We start from the raw sequence: 20,203 nt of genomic DNA on the forward strand, positions 1-20,203 counted from the left end.
CGCTCATATTAGTCAAGGCAAGAGTGGCCTGCCGATCCTTGGATGTTACTCTGGGGTTCTTTTTGCCTTCCTAGATGATGCGCTGGTTTGTTCTTGGAGATATTTTGGTAGGACAACTGCTCCTGGGTAGCCCTGAACCTTTTCCATTTGTAGGCTGTCTATCTTACTGTGGATTGGTGGAGCTCCAATTCCTTAGAAATGGTTTTTTGACCCTTCCTATACTGATGAGCAGTAATAGGTCCTCTGAGATTCCATACAACTGCAAAGTGAAGACCAAACTCATATAGTTCCTGATTTTTTTATAGGGTGGGGCCTCCCAAACTCAGTCCTGAAGATCTACCTAATTACTTAAACACCGAATTCTAATTATTCCCTTTAATTGAGTTGATGCAATCAGGGGTTCACTTACTTTTGCACATACCCTGACTCTTAAGTACTCATTGTTTGCCTAATTTATACATCATTTTATTTCACAAGACACAGAATTGATTAATATAAACCCTATTAGATATTTAGAAAAGGACAGGTTTTGATTCACAAAGGCTATCATGGTACAACTATGAAATTTCTGTACTTATCATTAGAGTTCACAAACTTTTTCTCGCCACTGTATCCCTGGTTCTACAAGGGCTAGAGTCTTGGTTTTGTGTTTTTTTAATGAAAGCTGGGAATCTGAAGATTATGGCTCATCGGGGGGGGGGTGACACTGCATCCCCTTCCCCGTCTTTGCAGATGCTCATGGTATCAAAGTTCCTAAGGCCCAAATTCAGGTACCAGCTAGCAGCTATGTCTTTCTTTCTAATTTACTCTAAAGTAAGCACTGGGGGATGATCTGAATCAATACCTTAGCATGGAGGGGAGGCTTTAAACCTTTGCCCTTAGCTGGGTCCTGATCCAGATCGGGGGCCCATGCCTGTAATTTTTATTGCTAAAAATTATCCATTAAAACAAATGGATCACTTTTTGGCAATTAAAATTACAGGTATGGGGATCAATCCAAATAAGGATCACAGTGGGGCAAAGGTTTAAAGACCGTAGGTTGGCCCAAGCTATGGAATGTTAAGTGAAATCCCTACTCTAATTAAAGAGTCTCAGGAAGAGCTCTGATTGTACAGCAACAGCTAGCTCCTTTTCCTCCTCAACTCGAGTCAAGCCACTCCTATTTCAGCACATTTACCATTCCTAAAACATGGTTCCTATGGTGCTGGCGTAGTATGACAGCTAATAGAAGATGCTGCAGTGAAAGGCTTGTTGTTATGGGAAAAACCATCATTGCTCTCATGGGGACAGCTGTAAACTCATGGTTAGCGTACATAAATTTCAAGGTTTAATCCTTGGCTTGTCAAGTTTAAAAGGATTAGGTAGTAGATTATATGGAAGACCTCTGTCAAGACGCCAGAGGGCCCTGCCCTGTCAAACAGACTAGACAATACTGGGCTAAATAAAGGCACTTTGCTATGTTCCATTCAGCCAAACCACATGCTTTTCTAGAGCAGCATAGGCAGTGGTGTGAGGAAGAATCCACCGCTTTATTTTTCCATGGAAAATTTTCTGTTAACCTAATTTTCATTGAAAAAAAATCCAGTACAAACTGAAACTTTTCCTATGCAAATAACTTTCTGCAAATTAGCCTAATTTGCATTGGAAAATTTTCCAATTCAAAAATTTCCAGAAAGCATAGGACTAGAGGGAACAGAGGGAAGCCTCTCCCATGCCCCTCTGGTAACATATGACCCATGTAAAAGCCAATGATGTCCAAGATGCCATGTTAGCTTGGCAGTGAAGGATCTCAGGCCTGTATCATCCAGCGAGGTTGTGCACTGCTGAGTAGCCTATCGCATAGTGTATTGCAACACAAAGCAGCTTAGGTATAGCTATGACTTAATCAGAATCTTGCTGTTCCAATTTTTAATTTTAAAAATTAAAACCATTTTTAACCATTTAAAATGGTTTAACCATTTTTTCAGTCAGTCCCATGGAGCATTACAGCAGGGAAAACATCTTCAACTTGCTCTTATTTGGGGGGCTGTAGCCAGTCTAGAAGGCCAGGGCTCACCAGACTGAAGCACTGGCACTTACTGATTAATAGAGAATACTGCATAATCTGCCACCCTTCTCAGAGTTTCCTATTCCCTCTGAGCTTAGCTCCCTGGTGCTGTGAAAAGAAACACCTGGAAAATTCTGAGCTGGTGTGGGGGTGTGTGTGGGGGGTGTATATACACATGCTCACTCGCTCTCGCTCCCTCCTCCACACACACATACATATATGTGTGGATCAACACAGCTAACTGCAGTCTTGGACTCTCCTTGGAGGTGAGTGCCTGCACTTCAAAATTAACCGCTACATCACTGGTTATAGCTGCTGTTCAATAGGATACACATTTCATTATTTATTTAGAATATTGAGATCCCACCTTTCTTTATACACACAGCTAACACAAACTGTGTAATGTAAAATCAGGTATATTCTATATCAGCACAAAATAACCAAATGTAGAATAAGTTAGACAGCTTATCATGACAGAATGTATCTTGGGTTATGATGGGCTCAAACCATGAAAGGCTAAAACCAAAACTTCAAACTGGACCCAAAAGCACACAGGTAGACAGTGCAGTTGCCAGAAAACAGGATGTGGTCTAGTATGTACACTATCTTCATTGGCATAGCTGTTTCCACAGTGCTGCTGGAATATTTAAATGACAAATCACATTGGCAGGGTTACATAGGTTCAGTACCAGTACTGTCCAATATGGGTAATACATGACTGCCATCATTCAAATGTTGGAGCATGGGAGCCAGCCAGGCAGCAACATTCTGCACTACCTGGGGCTTCTGAAAAGACCTCCAAGGATAGCCAACAACGGATTACCATCAGTGAAGTTACCTCTTCTCAACTAACTGCAGTCATTATTAGCACAGCAATGGTGATGCTTCTAATCTCTGTGCATATGTGGATGGAGGGATGGATAGACAGCATGTGTGTGTGTTTGCATTTGAGTGTGCACACGCATAGACACACACACACACTTAAATCATAACTGTGATTTGCAAAGGGCTCAAGTTTACAAGTGTTATTTCATCATGAATATGGGACCATACTACTTTAAGAAGACTGGTAGCTTGCTTAATATTAATATCCTACCTTCTGAGGTGGAGCTATCATTTTTCCCTATGCTCTTCTCTCCCTAATGCTGGCTTGGTGGTGAGCATCTCTTAGAATGTAATATTAGGAAAAATAGAGCACTGGTGCCAAAAAGGAAACTCACCACATGATGAGAGCCATCAATCTGTTATGGGGATTTCAAATGTTTCAGCACCTACATGACAAGCTGCCATATGGAAACATTTTTCAGCACACTCCGCTTCTAGGGAGTAGTTTGTGAATTTACCCTCCATGGAACACTACACATGATTAGGGTTTGTATTATTCTAAATAATTCATATTCTGCATCAAAGGGTAAAAATTCTTAAGCTAGAATTCAGAGCTGGTATACTGGGGTGGCTAAGGGTTCATTTTCTGAGCCAGGAAATCCATCGTTTCAATCTTGCCTGAGCCAGGAACTTATTAGATGGCCAAATACAAGACAATGGCTTTTGGCCTCAGAATCCTAACCCACACATCACAATAAGCAATACAGGGCTGTTGCAAGCATTTGTGTGAAATGTTGGAGCAATCTGAAGTGCTATATAAATATTAAGCGTTATAAATTATGTAAAATATAAAACAAAAGAGAGTAAGAAATACATAAAATATAGGAACACTGTAGCAAAAGGGAAGTTTGAAGTGCACAGAACCCTCCCTTCTCTCTCCTTCAGGTAGTCCCAGAGAATTGGAAGCATTAATTCAAAGCAAAATTTGAAATGGGGGCTTTAAAATACACGCTGCTGAAGTTAGAAAATACATGCCCCAAGCTGAGCCCAAACTCTTTCAAAGTTCAGGTCCAGCTCATAATGAGTTCGCTGCCACCCCCAGACCCAGCACATTAACAAAGTGGGAGAGTTGATGGCTAGGAAGATGACTTGTAGGCATCATCCTTAAGGTTTGGACATTCCTGAGTATTCTCAGAGGTATCATTTCCTGATGAGTGCCTGGGTTTTGTAGTTTTCCAGGGCTCCAGTTGGCTTGGAGGCACAGGAAACTACAACTCCCATGTCTCCTATCAGTAAATGATACTCCTCAGTATGCTCATGGGTGTCAGAACTTAAAGGTAAGGTCTGTCTCCAGCAAGCTCTCCCAGCCACTAGTTCCCCACCCTTTGCAAGAATGAGTTTGCTTGGTGAAGGACTGGCAGGAATGTCCAAGTTCTCTCACACTTGGTTAAGCTTTCTCAGTAAAAGTTCAGTTTTGAGAAGTCATTATGAGGCAAGCAGGGAGAAGCTTGTCCATCACTACGAAGCAATCCTAGTCCTGCAATCCAACATAGGTAAGTCCCACTGAACACAGCGGTACTTACTTCTGAGTGGATGACCATTCTAGAAAGTAAAAGATTGAGAATCCCTGTATTTGGAGATGCTGCAAACTGATCTTAGGGATTGCAAACTTAGTTCCTACACTAATTTGTAGAAACTGTCCAACATACTATTATACAAAATAATACAATGACACAGCCAAAATTAAGTAGTTTTAAGTCCCCAAGTTTTCAGTGGGAAACTTAAATACATGCTAAAGTCATTCCTACTCAATATGACTTCAAAGTGTTTAACTTTTGGCCAGATCATGCCTTGAAAATCTTATATCAGTATTTTGTTTAATATCATGTTGGACAGTTCCTTATCATTACTATATTATTATTTTTAAAATATGGAATTGAGAAAACCTTTCAATACTTCTCGAACAAAGTGCTGAATCCACAAGAAAAAGACAAGCTACTTGGTTGACATCATGACTCCATGAAAAGGTAAATGGGAAATAAGTGTTATAAAAAATACAAATGTCAAGTAGGTAATATTTCTATGTTGTTCAGTGACAGAAATCATTATTTCATTTCTTTTTTTCGAAACTAGTAGCAATACATCCTTACCATATATTCCATATTTGAAGCTTGCGGATACACCTGACCCCGTAATTTATTATGAAGATCCAAGATACTTTGCATATCACTGTCAGTGATCGCTCTTTTTCCTCTTTGTTTTGCGATCCACCATTCACCATCTTCATCCATGTACTTTTCCAGCATCTCCTCAAATAGTGTTGCATTGGGAAGTACCATAGCAGAAACTGCTTGAACCATGAATAGCCAAGCAGTTACTCTGAACCATTCTTCTGCTACACTCTTCATGATGAATGATCACAAAACTCTTCTGTGTTAACTCCAAGGCAAAGCCTTCTTCTAGGTTTATTGGCTGCAACAGCAAAAGAGAGTGAAGTGATTTTGAGGTTAAGGTAGTGTTATGAATTCATGTATTGAATAACAAAAGTAAAACTGTACTTGAAGGAGGAGTATTCCAGAGTGGTTTTTAGGGAGACTGACTAAGTAGCCAATCAATGAAGACACTCAACATTTACATTATGGGATAACTTATCTTCACCCTCATGAACTGAAAACTGTGGAAGTATGCTGTCCAAAACTACTTGAATGCACACATGAGAGCCTGTATGAAAGAAACTCATTTTCCCCATGAAGGTACTTAAAAAGAGGCAGTCATAGAATTCACTGATTAATTCTGCCCTCTTATAATCGAGCTCTTCTAAAAATATTTTTTTAACCTAAAGATGCACAATGAACCTAAAATAAAGAATAAGAAAATATCCAAGAGAGTATGTGGAGAGCTAAGAGATTTCTGAGAGACAGAATTAAAAATAATAAAAATAAAAGCACAATCTAGCCAAATGTAAACACCTTGAAGTTCCAATCCTAAACACAATTTCTAGGGAGTAAGCCCCATTAAACACAGCAGGACTTTCGAATAACATGCATCAGACTGTGCTGCTTGTCTCATTGATTTCAGTGGGAGAGATTTAAGCACATGCTTAACTTTCCCATTTTTATAAACTCTTAAGCCACAACTAAGTTTACAATACTTTATGAACAATAAGTTACTTTGGGGTATTTTAAACGCATAACTCAAATGGTACAGGGACTCTAAAAAATGACTGTAATAAATGTCCTGAATAATTCTTCTGAGCATTAGTTAAGTAACATAACAGTGCTCACAGAAATTAATGGAACTTGCCTGCATTTAATTTCTATTAGCAGGCATCTGCTTAGTTTGGAAACTGGCCACGACCATACTGATGTTTCATCACCTCTTGTTCAAAACTGCATGGTAAAGCTGTGGACCAAGTTATCGGCAGAGGCAGACAACGGAATAATGTATGTGTTATTGAAGAAAACATCAATGTCATCTGTAAATGACTACGAACCAGCCTACAGCCAATATTTAAATTTAGGGGGGGGATGTTCTGCCCCTTATGAACACTTAAGGCTGCTTCCCTGGTTTCTGCCGTCTATTTTGATCAAATGAACCCGGAGGGTTATCAAAATTAAAATGTAAAAAGCGTTTCCCTTTATGCTAAGGAATCACAGCTCCATAGTTTGCAAGACACCATGATTGCTTTGCTCTTTAATTGTGAGTTCTTCAACTCTTCGTGAACTGTTATGAAGATCCGTGTTAGCCCCCAAAAGCTCCCTCGATGGATGAGGGATGGGACGGGAGTGCGGGGGGGGGGGTCTGAAACGTGAGCGCCGCAGGCTGGCTGGTCCCCGGACGCGTCCCTCGGCCGCGCTTCGCGAGCCCTGCAGTCCAAAGGGCTCCTTTCCCTGCCAACCGGGGATGCCAGACTGGGAGGAAAGGACTGCGGGGTTTTGCGGAGATCCCGGGCGCAACCGTTTGCCCCGAGTGCGGAGAAACTCTTACCTCGGGCCTCTTTTGGGAGCAGGTCGCGGTGGGGGCTCGTGTGCGTGTATATACACACAGCTGTAAAGAGAACCAAGCGCGCCTCTTCCCAAAGCTCTTCCAGCCCAGGACGTTGGCAGCCGCCTTGCGGGGAAGGGAAATGCCGGCTCCGGCCCGTCGGGAAGCCAGCAGGCGCCCGCTGCAAACTTTTGCGCCTCCGAGCTTGAGCCCAAGTTGCAGCCCGGCGCGCAGTCGCTTTCCCGCGTCCAGCTACGTGGGCGTCCCTTCGCTGTCCCCCTCGCCGCTCGCCAGCACTGACGGAGTCTCCCGCCTCCCAGTGGCGGCCGGCCGCCCGCCTGAAGAGCTGCTGAGCGCTTCTCTGTTCGCCTCCTTTGCCGCGGCCCTTTATCCGACGTCGAAGGGCGCCCACACCCAACCGTGACGCGCCCGGCGCTTCCCCCCTCGCCACCAGCCCGCCCACCAGTTTGGGTGACTGGAGGCACCCCGCGTCAGGGGCTCGGGCTGGACGCCGGGCGTGACGTCACTCGAAGGCCTGCTCAGGGGCGCGTCGGTACTCCGGGCTGATGTGGGAAAGGCGGGAAACCTGGATTTACCTGGCGGCTGGCCGGCTCCCAAGTGACCCTCGCAACACGAGGGTTGAAGGCGGGGTGGCTGTGGCAGGGGCCTTCGTGGGGCTGCCAGGACACAGCCTGAGTGACAGGCAGACTTTCAACAGATGTCACACAGGAACTTCCTGGCGCGGAGGTGGGGGCAGGGTGAAGTGGCACCCAATGGAGTTTGCCGGTCAGGCAACTTTAAAAGCATGGGAGCCTTGCCGCCATCATCATCACCATCATCATCTCCCACCTTTTTCCCTCTTGCAGAGAACCCAAGGTGGCTTACGTGGTCCTCCTCCATTTTATCCTCACAACAACCCTGTGAGGTAGGTTAGGCTGAGAGACAGTGACTGGCCCAAAGGCACCCAGTGAGCTTCATGGCAAAATGGGGACCAGAACCAGATCTTCTGAGTCCCAGGCCAACACCCTTTAACTACTACACCACGCTGGCTCCCAATAATAATAACAACAACAAGAACAATAATATCAACCCTAGATACTTCACCCAAAGAGTTTAAAAGTCTGCTCAACTCCACCAGTGCCCTACAGACATTTTTAAACCTGAAACACGGGGGGGGGGGGGGAGAAAGCAGTCTGTCCCCTGGAGATTATTTTTCTCAAATGCACAGAGACGAAGGTGGAAGGGCACCACATCCACTTCTGAAATCAGTGTCGGGGTTGGCATGAGAAGTACATAGCAATGCTGTTCACCCCACCCATGTGTTTCACATTTTCTGGTACTGCATGGGACAGACCACATAGCAGTGACACCAGTATCACTTGAATGGTGTTTACATCATATTGCTTCATGGTGAGCTGGCACTCCTGGTAACATCTGGATTGATAAATGTGCCACAGGAGGCCAGTTTGATGCCAAGGAAGTATGCATTTCCAATCATCCCTGCTCTTGAATTTAAAACAAAACAAAACACTTTTATGGCACAGCTGTAATGTACCAGAGAAGCAGTTGCTGTGCAGTGCAGTGCAACATCATTTAAGCTGAGGTCATTTTTACCATCATGAGAGCAGCATCACTTTGACAAATCATATGAACCAGAGTACTGCCATGACTAGGATAATTGGACCTTAACAAGCCTAGCCCTTTATGCAGCCAATACTGTTATGTTTGTGTTTCGGTGATGTCTCATGTGGGTGGCATTCAACCCTGCATACTTCTACACAATTGGAAATTGATTCCAATTGATTATTTCACTTTACTCTGGTCTGATCCAGCTGGACTTTACTTATGTTCTTATATACCAATTATATGTTCTTACATACTGTTTTGTATCCTCATAAAAAATTATTGCAACTTTTATGTTCAGGAAAATATAATGGAAACTATGGATCTTAAGATAATTACAATTTCAGTTTGGGCTGTTAAAGTATCAGAAAGTAAATAAGCACTTAAACTGTATGACTCTGCTCTGACTGCATTTGTTTGATTTGTGGGATCATAACATTTCTGCAACCTTGACAAATGCGGGTTTGACCCGGGCTAGAATGAGTCTCCGTACAAGTCCAAGTGGATTGCATACATAGAAGGGAAATAAAGATCTATTTTGCATTGGATTATTTCTAATTATATTAAGTTTGTGAGTGATACTATTTAGATGGTCAGAATTTATTTATTATATTTTTAATCTGCCCAATACCATTGTTCTCTGGTTACGAAGAGTTAAAAGACTAAGATGCCATACAGAAGGGGAGAAAGGGTACAAAAGTTATTGTGCCTTTTTCTAATTATTTTATTTATTGGGTAAAAATAATTCATCATTTCATATATGACTCTTGTCCTGCCAGATCTTAGACATGTTTTAAAAACAAAAAAATGTGCATGCTTCATTTAAAGTTTTAAATGCTTCAAGTAAAAACTACCTTGTGAATTTGGAATAACAAAGAAGACGCTTTGTTGCTGTTGTATGGATCCTATAGGAGAGGATACTAGCGTCCCTAAAATTTTAAACAACTTTTAAAGCGGACTACCACAAGGCTCGGTTCTTGCACCTCTCCTTTTCAATCTATACATAGCTGACATACCACACACAAAGTCGAGGAAGTTTGGCTACGCGGATGATTGGGCTATAGCCACACAACATAAATCCTTTGAGACAGCTGAAGATGTCCTCACTTCTGATCTAGACATACTGGATAAATATTTCTGTAAGTGGAGGCTATAGCCCAATCCAACAAAGACGGAAGTAACATGCTTCCACCTTTGTAATAGATCAGCAGGCAGAGAGCTCAACGTTCAATTTAAGGGAAACCAGCTCAAACACAACATGCATCCCAAATATCTTGGGGTCACACTGCATAGGATACTTGCCTATAAAGAACACTTGATGAAGACTGCTGCCAAACTGAGAAGTAGAAATAACATTCTACACAAACTATGTGGCACTAGCTGGAGCTCAACAGTGGATACTCTGAGAACGACCGCACTCAGTCTGGTTTACTCAGCAGCAGAGTACTGTGCCCCAGTGTGGCTTAATAGTCCGCACATGAGAAAGACCGATACACAACTGCAGGAGTCAATGTGTATTGTTAGTGGGACGATATGATCTACTCCCACATACTGGCTGCCTGTTTTGAGACATATACCAGCTCCAGATGCAAGACAAAAGAGTGCCCTTCTTCAAGAATACCGGAAGATTATTGACAATCTCCAGCTACCAATATTAAATGATGTAACCTACTTGGAGCGAAACAGGCTAAGATCAAGACATCCAGCCATTTCTACCACTAAAGCTCTTCTAGAAGATGATTTCAATATCCACAACACGTGGAAACAACATGGGCTAGGAAATTGCCCTCCACAATGCCGAAGCTTGCCCTGCATCTTGGAAAAACCACCTGGATTTGACCAGCCCCGTGCGATAGGGACAACCTTGAACCAAATTCGCACGGGTCATGGTATATGTGCAGATGCCCTTTATAAATGGGGCAAAACTACATCATCAAATTGTGATTGTGGGGCTGAAAAGCAAACTATCCAGCAAATAGTGACAGTGTGTCAAAACCGAGCCTACAATGGAGACTTTGCTGATTTCCTGGCTGTGACAACTGAAGTAAAAAACTATATCTGTAACCTAGACATACGTTTGTAATATTCCTGTCTATATTTTATATTTTACATTTCATATTTATTATGCTCTGTTTTATTGTAATGCGATATAAATGTGCCATACGATAAATAAAATAAAACATGGATTAAAGTCTGATGCTTCAGGCCACTTCACAGTTGCTGTGAAGTGCTGCTGTTGTTGTATGGATTAAAGTTTGATGCTGCTTTAGGCCACTTTGCAGATCACATTAAAACATGAGCCTGATGTTTCCACTGAAGACTAGTCACATCTTTTCTGTAATATTTGAAGAGTATTCATGTGTCTGAAAGCACATAGTAAACACATGTTCCAAAGCTTGTGGTTTCTGTGAGTGTGTTGACTGCATGTTCTTGAACGCACAAATTCTCTTTAAACATTCTAGAAAAAAAAACATTTTTTCCATTATTTACTTTAGCTGTCATGGAAACTCCTCATTCTTGCTATCACACACAGTGAAGTGTGGTGATCTGATTTAAGGGTGAACAAACTAGAGATTATGAGAGTACCCACAGCTAAGTGATATACCACCTACCTTGCATGCATAAGACCTCAGGTTCAATCTGTGGCACTTAAAGCAACTGAGGCGGGAGGGCTAGAAAAGGTTTCTGGCTGAAATCTTGGAGAACTATTGGCAGGGTAGACAATATTGCCTAGATTGGCCAGTGGTCTGATTTAGCAAAAATTTAGTAAAACATGTAAACATGTAGTAAAATATCACTGTGAGTGATAATGAGAAATAATGGTGCTTGGTAAGTATGTATTATCCAAACGTGAAGCTCAGAGACTGGATTCCTGCACTGAGCAGGGGGTTGGACTTGATGGTCTTATAGGCCCCTTCTAACCCTACTATTCTATGATTCTATGATTCTGTGACTTATAATATTTGTGGGAATAATTTTGCTTTCCATGGAAATAAATTGAAAGAGCTCACAACCACTTCTGCCTTGCAACCAGAACAATTTTGTTCTTTCCTAAACTATGCTCAGCTGATTTTTATTTTTTTTAATACTACTGGCGGTAAAGGTGGCCTAAGAGAATAATGAAACATAGCATTGTGGGTCACCAGCACATTTTTCTACAATCATGGGCTAGCATAATTATATGACTGGGAGGGACCAGTTTCACACATGGATTCCTGTGGGACTTTGTGTGTGAGGATGTCCAGATAGGAAGAAGAGATATCTTTCACTGCTCTGTCTGTGGTTCTACAGCAGAACAATTAATCAGACCATTTTGCTGCTTCATCAGCTTACATCGTATTGGATGAAATACAATCAAAAGAAATGCACTAGCCAAACCAGTGACAGAATGCAGTCAGACTCTGCGGTGAGCAATTTCCGGTGATCAGCCTAGCCTTCTGTAAAGCAATGCATAAGTGCCAGTGTCACTGACACTATTTTATAGAGGTCTTAAATTTCTCAAGAGCTCTCTCTTTAGAGAGCACATCAAGTGTAGATTTGTCATCATGGCAACCTTGCATTTCCCATGCAAGGGCAGCGCCCACAGGCAACTCCAGGTGGCAAATCATCAGCACTTTGATAGGCTCATGGAAATGCTGGTGACACTCAGCCTTTTCACAGACGATCAGTGTAGGGGGAATGAATGAGGAAGGAAAGAGGAAGCAGGAACCTTATAGCAGGCCCTGACTACAGTCAATGTGATGTCATGGTTAGAGTGTTGGACTCATACTGGAAAGACCCAGGTTCTGGTCCCCACTCTGCCATGAAGTTCCCTGGATGACTTTGGGCCAGTCAGTGACTCTCAGTCTAAAGTACCTCACAGGGTTGTTGTGAGGATAAAATGGAGAGGGAGGATCATGTAAGCTGTCTTGGCTTCCTTGCAAGAGGAAAAAAGGCGGGATATAAATGTAATAATTAAAAATAAAATACACTGAGCGAACGTACTATGTGAAAACTATAGGTGTGTAGGCTGCACACATAATCAGAGACCCTGTTTTTTGGAGTCCATACACTTCAAGTGTATACATGCACACAATCTACTGAATTCATGAAGGTCAGAATCAGGGCCCACCACCATGATCCCATTCTCCAGCCACCACTACGATGTGCATTCCCTCACCCTACAGCACTCTATTGGCTTTCTTGGTTGGGGAGGTGGCTACAGCACTGTAGACCTTCAGTGCCTGCCCAACATTCTTATGTTGTTCACCACTCCGAAATCTTCTGATGAGGAGCGGTATATAAACATTGTAAATAAAATAAATAAATAAATAAATAACACACTTTCCTACCTGAAGTGGAGCCCAAATGACTACCCCAACCTGCTAGAACCACTGCACCACAGAGGCACCATTTCCTGTCATTATCTTCCCCACCCAACCTCAAACCAGGTTTCTTCATCCTGCTGCATGGCAGCCCTGTTGACCATCCTGAGCCAGGAAGGTTGTGTTCTGTCCCAATTGGGCATTACATTATGTTGTCCCCTAGGCTCTGCTTTTGTAATTGCTCTAGTTCACTCGTTATGGATCTGTTAGCGACTGATCAAGCCTTGATGCCATGCATTGATTAGTTGTCCCTAAGAATAATTTCTATCTAGTTTGCACCAGCTCTTCCTCAGTTTGGAAGAAACATCCCTCAGGCCTTCTCTCTGCTACTGCTCTGGATTGCAACCGGGATTGCTTTTTTCACCTCATCCATCCATTTAATCTTGTCCACCCATTTCATCCATCTAGGTCATGCATTCCTCATCCTTCTAATACTCTGTATTGATTTTGTATTTATTAGCTGTTTACTGTTTATGTTATGTTTCAGTTAAGATGAAGATTTGAGTTAAACAGAAGTGGATTGAATGTGAGTTTAACAGCCTGGATAGATACACAGCCCAATGTATGTTGAGGCCAGAACAACTGCTGCAATAAACAAAACATATTCTAAAATCTATGTGAGATGGACAATGGAACGTGGAACATATTTTCATATATGGTGGACATGTAGTTATGTGCAAAAATACTGGAGTAAGAGCCTCAAAATACTAACTAAAATCCTGAAATACGATGGACCACTACATCCTGTACTGATATTGCTGAATTATAGATCACCTCTTATAAATAAGGAACACAAAGAACTTGTTTCGTATATGTTAACAGCTGCACAGATGTTTATTGCCCAATGTGTGTGGAGGCCAGAACAGGTTGTGCTAGGAAGCAGCACTGCATGGCTCATGTTCAGCAGCTTCCAAGAGGAAATCTATGAGTAGTACAAATTCTTCCAGAATGAATAGTACAACTTCATCTTGCAAGCCTGCACATAACAAAAACCTCAGATGAGGGGGTTAGGTCTAGATTCACACTGGATCAACTATGCTGATAGAAGTGGAGTTTCTGCCTCCTCCTTCACATGGCAGCCTCTCTAGCCACCTGAAAATGCTACACAGAGAGTCAGGAGACCTTGCTGAATGGGGTGAGCTGTGGAGGCGGAGGAGGAGGATCCCCAAAAATCACACAGAGGAACCTTCTGCAAGCGGAGCTCTTCCTCTTGTGAAAGATCCCTTCCTCTTGCGGAAGGCGGATCCCAGTGGAAGCTGGTGGCTCTGATGTCAGTGGGGCAGTGAATCCACTTTGGATTTCAGTCAGAGCAGGTCAGAACTCCAAAGTAGCTATCCAAAGCACCTTGGATAGCTTCTTTAGAGTTCTGACTGAAACCTGTATAGGACTCACCACCCCATTGACATCAGAGAGCCACCAGCCTCCATTGGCAGATCCTTGATCCTGACCCAAAGTTCATGGGCCACCTGGAAACAGGCTATTACTGTTCCTCTTGGATGCCCAAGGCCAGAGAACTGCCCTCTCAAGCAGACACAGCTTGAAGGTGATCTGCCTCCCTCAAGGCACTATTAAGACAGTGTGGGATATATCTAGGACCAGAACTGATTCAACCTATTTTGCAGCTGGGGGTTAATTACTTTTGTCTGTGACACACAGGGTGGGGTGGGGGTTCTCAGTGGTTTTCCCTATTTATTGAATCCTCTTTTCCATAGAAAGGAAGAAAGGAAGGGAAATAATTCCTTGCTCCATTCACATTGATTGATTGATTGATTGATTGCATTTATATCCGGCCTTTTTTCCTCTTGCAAGTAACCCAAGGTGGCTTGCATTATCGTCCTCCTCTCAATTTTATTCTCACAACAACAACCCTGTGAGGTAGGTTGGGCTGAGAGTCTGTGACTGGCCCAAAGTCACCCAGTGAGCTTCCATGGCCAAGTGGGGATTAGAACCTGGCTCTCCCAGCTCCCAGTCCGTCACTCTCACCACTACACTACACTTGTATGAAATGGTGGGAAATTGGGTGTGATCAGGCATCGTTGCCCTGAGGAGTCTGTGTTTCCCTCTGAGGATTTTATTAACCTGTAGCCCAGGGAGTTCTAGTAGTGCCCCAGGCAGCTTTTTGTATTGCCTATTGGGTGAGCAACCATTACCAAGATCCACACCTATTTATCAGCAAGCTATGTGCATTAGCTTTGATTGTCCACAAGAGTCTCACTTAAATTTTCATCACCAGATTACATATAACAAAATGAGAGAAAGTGCCTTTTGACTATTTATGATCTAATTTCAGTTAATTTCAATCATACTTATTTCTGAATAAAAACTGCAGTCACCGTGAACCAAAAATGCACCTCCAAAAAAGATTGTCATTAGCAGTTTCTTAGTATTGCTGAGCAGCAGTTTGGCTAGATTTTATTAATATTTTAAAACTGATGAAAAAAATTAATTATTGAGTTGTATTATACAAAAATTAAAGAGCTGCTTCTAGCTATACTCAAGGAGCACTCAGAAGAGACCTCATGAAAATCAGATTTCACCTGTAAATCCCATAAGATGGATTCAATTTCCATTTTAATTAATAGCTTATTTGCTAGTCATTTACAATTCAGTTTATGGGCTTGCGTATTAACCTGGCTAAACAGTGCTTCCTTGTACTGGGCAAATTGCTTTATAGATGTCAGGCCAGGGTTGTCTGTGTTTGTGTGGCCCATTTCTGGGTTTTTAGACATGCTTTAATGAATACTGTGAATAATAAAACATGTATCGAGTCAAAACTTGCACTGGCAGAGCAACAGTATTTACTTTTCAGGGCACCTGCTCTCTGCTTGTGGTTCTGGATCTGTGGTATGCTGGTGAATGGACCGTCTTGCCTTTTGACACTGGGTTGAACTAGATGGCCTTTTGGTCTCTTCCAGTGCTGAAGGCACAATCCAGAAAAAAGTTAGTCACGAATAAGTACCATTAAAACCATGGACTGGGAACCCAGCTTCATCCCATTGATTTCAATGGAACTAGGTGAGCTTTTTCCAGATGATGACCCAACTCTGAAAGCACAGAGTTTTATTTTTGTGCACACCCACCTCTGGCCACTCGCTGCCATTCGCTTCCTGCGAACCTCTGCTACCTGAGGCAGAGACCTCACTCTGCCTAATGGTAGGGCCAGCCCTGCTCCCCAGCATAAATGCACTCCTTCCAGCTCACCAAACAGCTGTTTGGAGGGCTGCCGGGAGTGCACTTTAAAGGGACAAGATGGTGAGCAGAAAGAGCCAAAAGGTAGGACTTTGCTGGACAATAATAGTGAAGGTGCCCGATAAACATAATATTACAAAGCAGCTCCAAAGTCTGCTGTTCTGGAAAGAAGGGGCCTGTATTGGGAAGGGCACTGGTTTTCTTGGTCTTGGAGAAGAGCAAAATAACAAGTTCCATTAGGATATTCATGCCTTGCACATCCTAGGTGAGACTGCAGACCTCTTGCCAACAACTTTCTGGCCAGCCATCGTGTTCTGATTGCCTTAATTCCTGTATTAGCAGTTGCAAATGCAACCCCCACCATGAAATTTTTTATGCTGATTTCTAATCTTCCTGTTTAAGCCAGATGGGAAGAAAAATTAAGTATTCAACACCCTTTAAAACTGTGGGACCCTGAAACCCCAGTATTGTGTAAGCAGACATATTTATATGACTTTTTGTCACCTTAGTGAGGACTTTGTTAAGACAATCACCAAAATGCTCCCACCCTAGACCTGTGATAGCCAGGGATATTTATGCAAAAATATTATCCATCAACTCCCTACCCCCTTTTCCTCACATCATAAAGGAAAAAGAAAGCCATTGTCTTCTTTCTTCTCTCAGCGTCTGACACCTAAACATCCATTTTCCAACATCCACTGAGCAATCCTGAAGTAAGAGCTTGTTTTGTTTTTATTTTAAGTACTAAATTCTGATAGGACAGATAAAAATAGCAACCCAAATCCCTGTATTTGTCTTTCCATCCAGAAAGACCCCTTTCATTTGCTGCAATTCCTTCCTTCCTTCCTTCCTTCCTTCCTTCCTTCCTTCCTTCCTTCCTTGTCTCCCCTTCTTTTCCAGAGCTTCCCATCACTTCACAACTCAGCAGGTACAGACAGGTGAATCTTTGTATTAACTTCTATTTTTCTTCTAATTGGTCTGTGCTCCAATTATTCTCTTTTCCCTAATATTTCATCCCCAGCTCCCCACACTTTTGCCTTTGGGACTTCCTGTTATTCTTTTGACCCTCTTGATCCACTTTCTTCCAAAACCCCTGCATTTGCTCTGTCACCCCCACAAACCCTCTCACAATTCAAAAAGAGTTTGTTTCTCCCCCATTCAAATTATTCCAGGCTGAAACTCCTTTCTTTCCCCCTCTCTTCCCTCTTTTCCATGATCAGCTACACACACACACACACACACACACACACCCCTACCTTTCCTAGGAATTAAAACCATGCTTTTTAAGGTGCTGCACTCCCATCACCCTTTTTCTGAACACACATACACACATGCACACACAACTTTCTGTGTATCCTATTCCCATTGCACCTGCCTTTACTAATGATTTTAAACTCTTATTATCTTCTAACCTTCCCAGTGTTAATGTATGATTCTTATTCCCCTGATGTGTATGTTTAAGCCATTTTTTATTTTTTAAATAAAACAGAATTACTTTCAAGGACCTCATTGTGGTCTCTGATTCACTCAGTTTTGCAGGGGATCAGGTTTTCCTAAGTGACCAAAGTTCAGTGCCAAAAGATCTCTCAGGTGTGTGTTCAGTTTAGATGCGTGAAATATTCATGTTCACGTAAAGTAAAGCATACTTCTTAGCAATAATTTGGGAGGGAGTTTCACAATTTGGCTGTCACCACCATCCCAGAAAAGGCCCAAGGTGTTTGTGAATAAAAAGATCATAGTCCAATACAACACATTTTGAGTCATATTAACTTTTCCTTTGGAAATTTTCTGTTTGTATTACAGGATAAGTTACAGAGTTCTTATTTTATCCTGTTGAACACTTAAACTGCTATCGACATTCATGATAAAGCTGCCTGCTACATAGAAGTGTAATATGAAAAGGGTGAAGAAGAAAAAAACAAATGATGATGAATTACTAATGTCCTCTTGGTTTCTCCATGTAGCTCATGTTGCGTAGATTATTTAATGTTACACACACAGTAAAAACTAACATGCCATATACCCACAGGAACTGCGTGGTAAGCCACTTCATACTGTACAAATCTGCGAATGGTATGTGCTTTCTCTCTTCAGATCCTAAAAGGACCACCCACCCACTGACTTAGGATGATAACGTTCTCAAAAATGACCTGTCAGCAAGACATAATATATATGTTAGCAATCTGGATAAAAGCATCTGACATTATTTTCTGTTCCCAAATATGTGAAGGGGGTCTTTTAAAATGTAAAAGAATGCATTAATTCCAGATGTTTCATCATTTTCCCATTTCTTTTTAAAAATGCTATAAAAGCATTTTCTTCTCATGTATAGTCAAAAGAACCATGATAAAACTGCACAAGGCAAACAATGTTAGCTAAGCTAGTAGATTATTTAAGAAAATGAGAAATTGTAGGAACCAGGATAATTAAACCATCTTGTCAGAATAAGTTCCAGAGTTTCATAGCTGGAGAGCAGGACTGAAAAAGTATTCCAGACAAAAAGGTAGTATGATGACAAGGAAGGACCAAAAAGACACAGTAGATCCTGTTGTTGCCCACACAAACTTCTAACCTGACCTGGAAGCCTTTAAATTTCTTCCAGGTCATGGTGAGCCAATGGCTGACCTGAGTGGATGTTGTCACTTCAAAGCCCAGAAACAAGTTACCACCAGGAAATATTCTGACCTGAATCTCTTATTTTTCATCACTGTAGCAGCACATAAATTCCTGGTTTAGGCCCCACACCCCAGGACAGATAAACAGACAAAATCAATAATGGGCAGATGGCCAAAAGCAGGAACCTATAAAAGGCCAAGCACATGAAATGTAAGGTAAGCAGGCTCAGGCATGAAGCTCGCCAAAAAGTTGCATTAGTAGTTCCAAGAAACAACCATTTATCCATAATTCCTTTCTGTTGCTTGATGTTTGAGCCAATTAGTCTAGATAATATATGGTACTCATTTAGTGACCAAACATTCATTTCAGGTGCTGGATGGGATTTGAATTCTGACTGAATCATAGAATAGTAGAGTTGGAGTGGACCTATAAGACCATTGAGTCCAACCCCATTTACTTCATTTGTAACACTGAAGAAGTCAGGACCTCAACATCTTTGTGATAATATTTCTGTCTAAAATGAGAGAAATTATTTCTTCAACTGCAATATTTCTCCCATTAAAATTGCCTACAAAGAGACAAATGTTTTTCATGAACTCTATGCAGTCAATGCAAATATTGTTACTCTCGCCCAACTTCTTTGAGGTTGAGAAGTTCCAGAGATGCAGTGCTTACATGGGTTTGGTTTCGTTTGGATGGAGGTCACTGGAGGCTCATTACATATTGTAATATTTGTGCTTATTTACAAATATACACGTTGAATGCTGCTGAAGAAAGGCAGCTTACACTCCAACAGGCTGCCAATTCCGACACCCCACATCAGATCTCCAAAGAGGGGCAGCCCCTCAAAAGGCAATCTCCAGAACTTGTTGTCTCCCAGCCTCTGTGTGTGTGTCTCACTCCTAGTCTATCTCCCAAGTCTATCTCCCCAAAATGATTCTTTTGTTTTTCCAGTCAGACCTAGCTTTACCCTCACTCTGTCTGGATGGAGGGATAAGGATAAGTCATCTTCTCCAATTGTCTCGTAGCCTTCTTGGGCCATTTACTTGTAACTTAACAGAAGATGTGCCTGGTAATTTTGCCACTGACTGTTAAGGAACATCTGCAGTCCTTCTGGCCCCATTAAAACTGTCCTGTCTAATCCCCCAAACACATAACAATTTTCCACTACAATTTATATGGGAATTTTATGGGATATCCACCATATTTCCTTTTTAAGAGAGACATTTGAGTAATAAAACAATACATTTTCCTACACTATATTTTGTAGAAATGAAATCTGGTGAGCTTTTGTCCAATCAGTTTGCTGAATGAGCCTAAAATATTGTATTCTGAGTATCTTTTAGGTAAAATAGACATCTGAGCAGACACAAGTAATAGTTATTGTGAAGAGCAAGCAGGGCTTAGAAGATGTTGACACTGAGAATTGCCCAACCTTCCTAGAGAAGCGAGAGATTGAATCTGGGACCTTCTGCATGCAAAGCATGCTGCAGCCATTTCTCTCTCTGGGCCTGTTCAGACATCATGCTAAGCCATGATGGTTAGGGAATCTGCA

At 42.0% G+C, this 20,203-nt stretch overlaps 1 protein-coding gene across 1 annotated transcript in view; it reads right to left on the bottom strand.

Moving 5' to 3' along the window:
• The window catches only part of CRISPLD1 (cysteine rich secretory protein LCCL domain containing 1), a 56,634-nt gene extending 49,338 nt beyond the window's left edge, over nt 1-7,296 (bottom strand). Inside the window, exons 1-2 of the mRNA XM_084848037.1 lie at nt 6,860-7,296; nt 5,023-5,344 (exon numbers count right to left, since the gene is read on the bottom strand). Of these exons, the coding sequence (XP_084704163.1) occupies nt 5,023-5,280 (258 nt within the window). The 5' untranslated portion in view covers nt 5,281-5,344; nt 6,860-7,296. The remainder of the gene's footprint in view (nt 1-5,022; nt 5,345-6,859) is intronic.
• Between the last annotated feature and the right edge of the window lie 12,907 nt (nt 7,297-20,203).

This window comes from Heloderma suspectum, chromosome 4 (assembly GCF_057233095.1).
Source record: "Heloderma suspectum isolate Gila_16-S chromosome 4, 16-S_ref, whole genome shotgun sequence".
Classification (NCBI taxonomy): Eukaryota; Metazoa; Chordata; class Lepidosauria; order Squamata; family Helodermatidae; genus Heloderma; species Heloderma suspectum.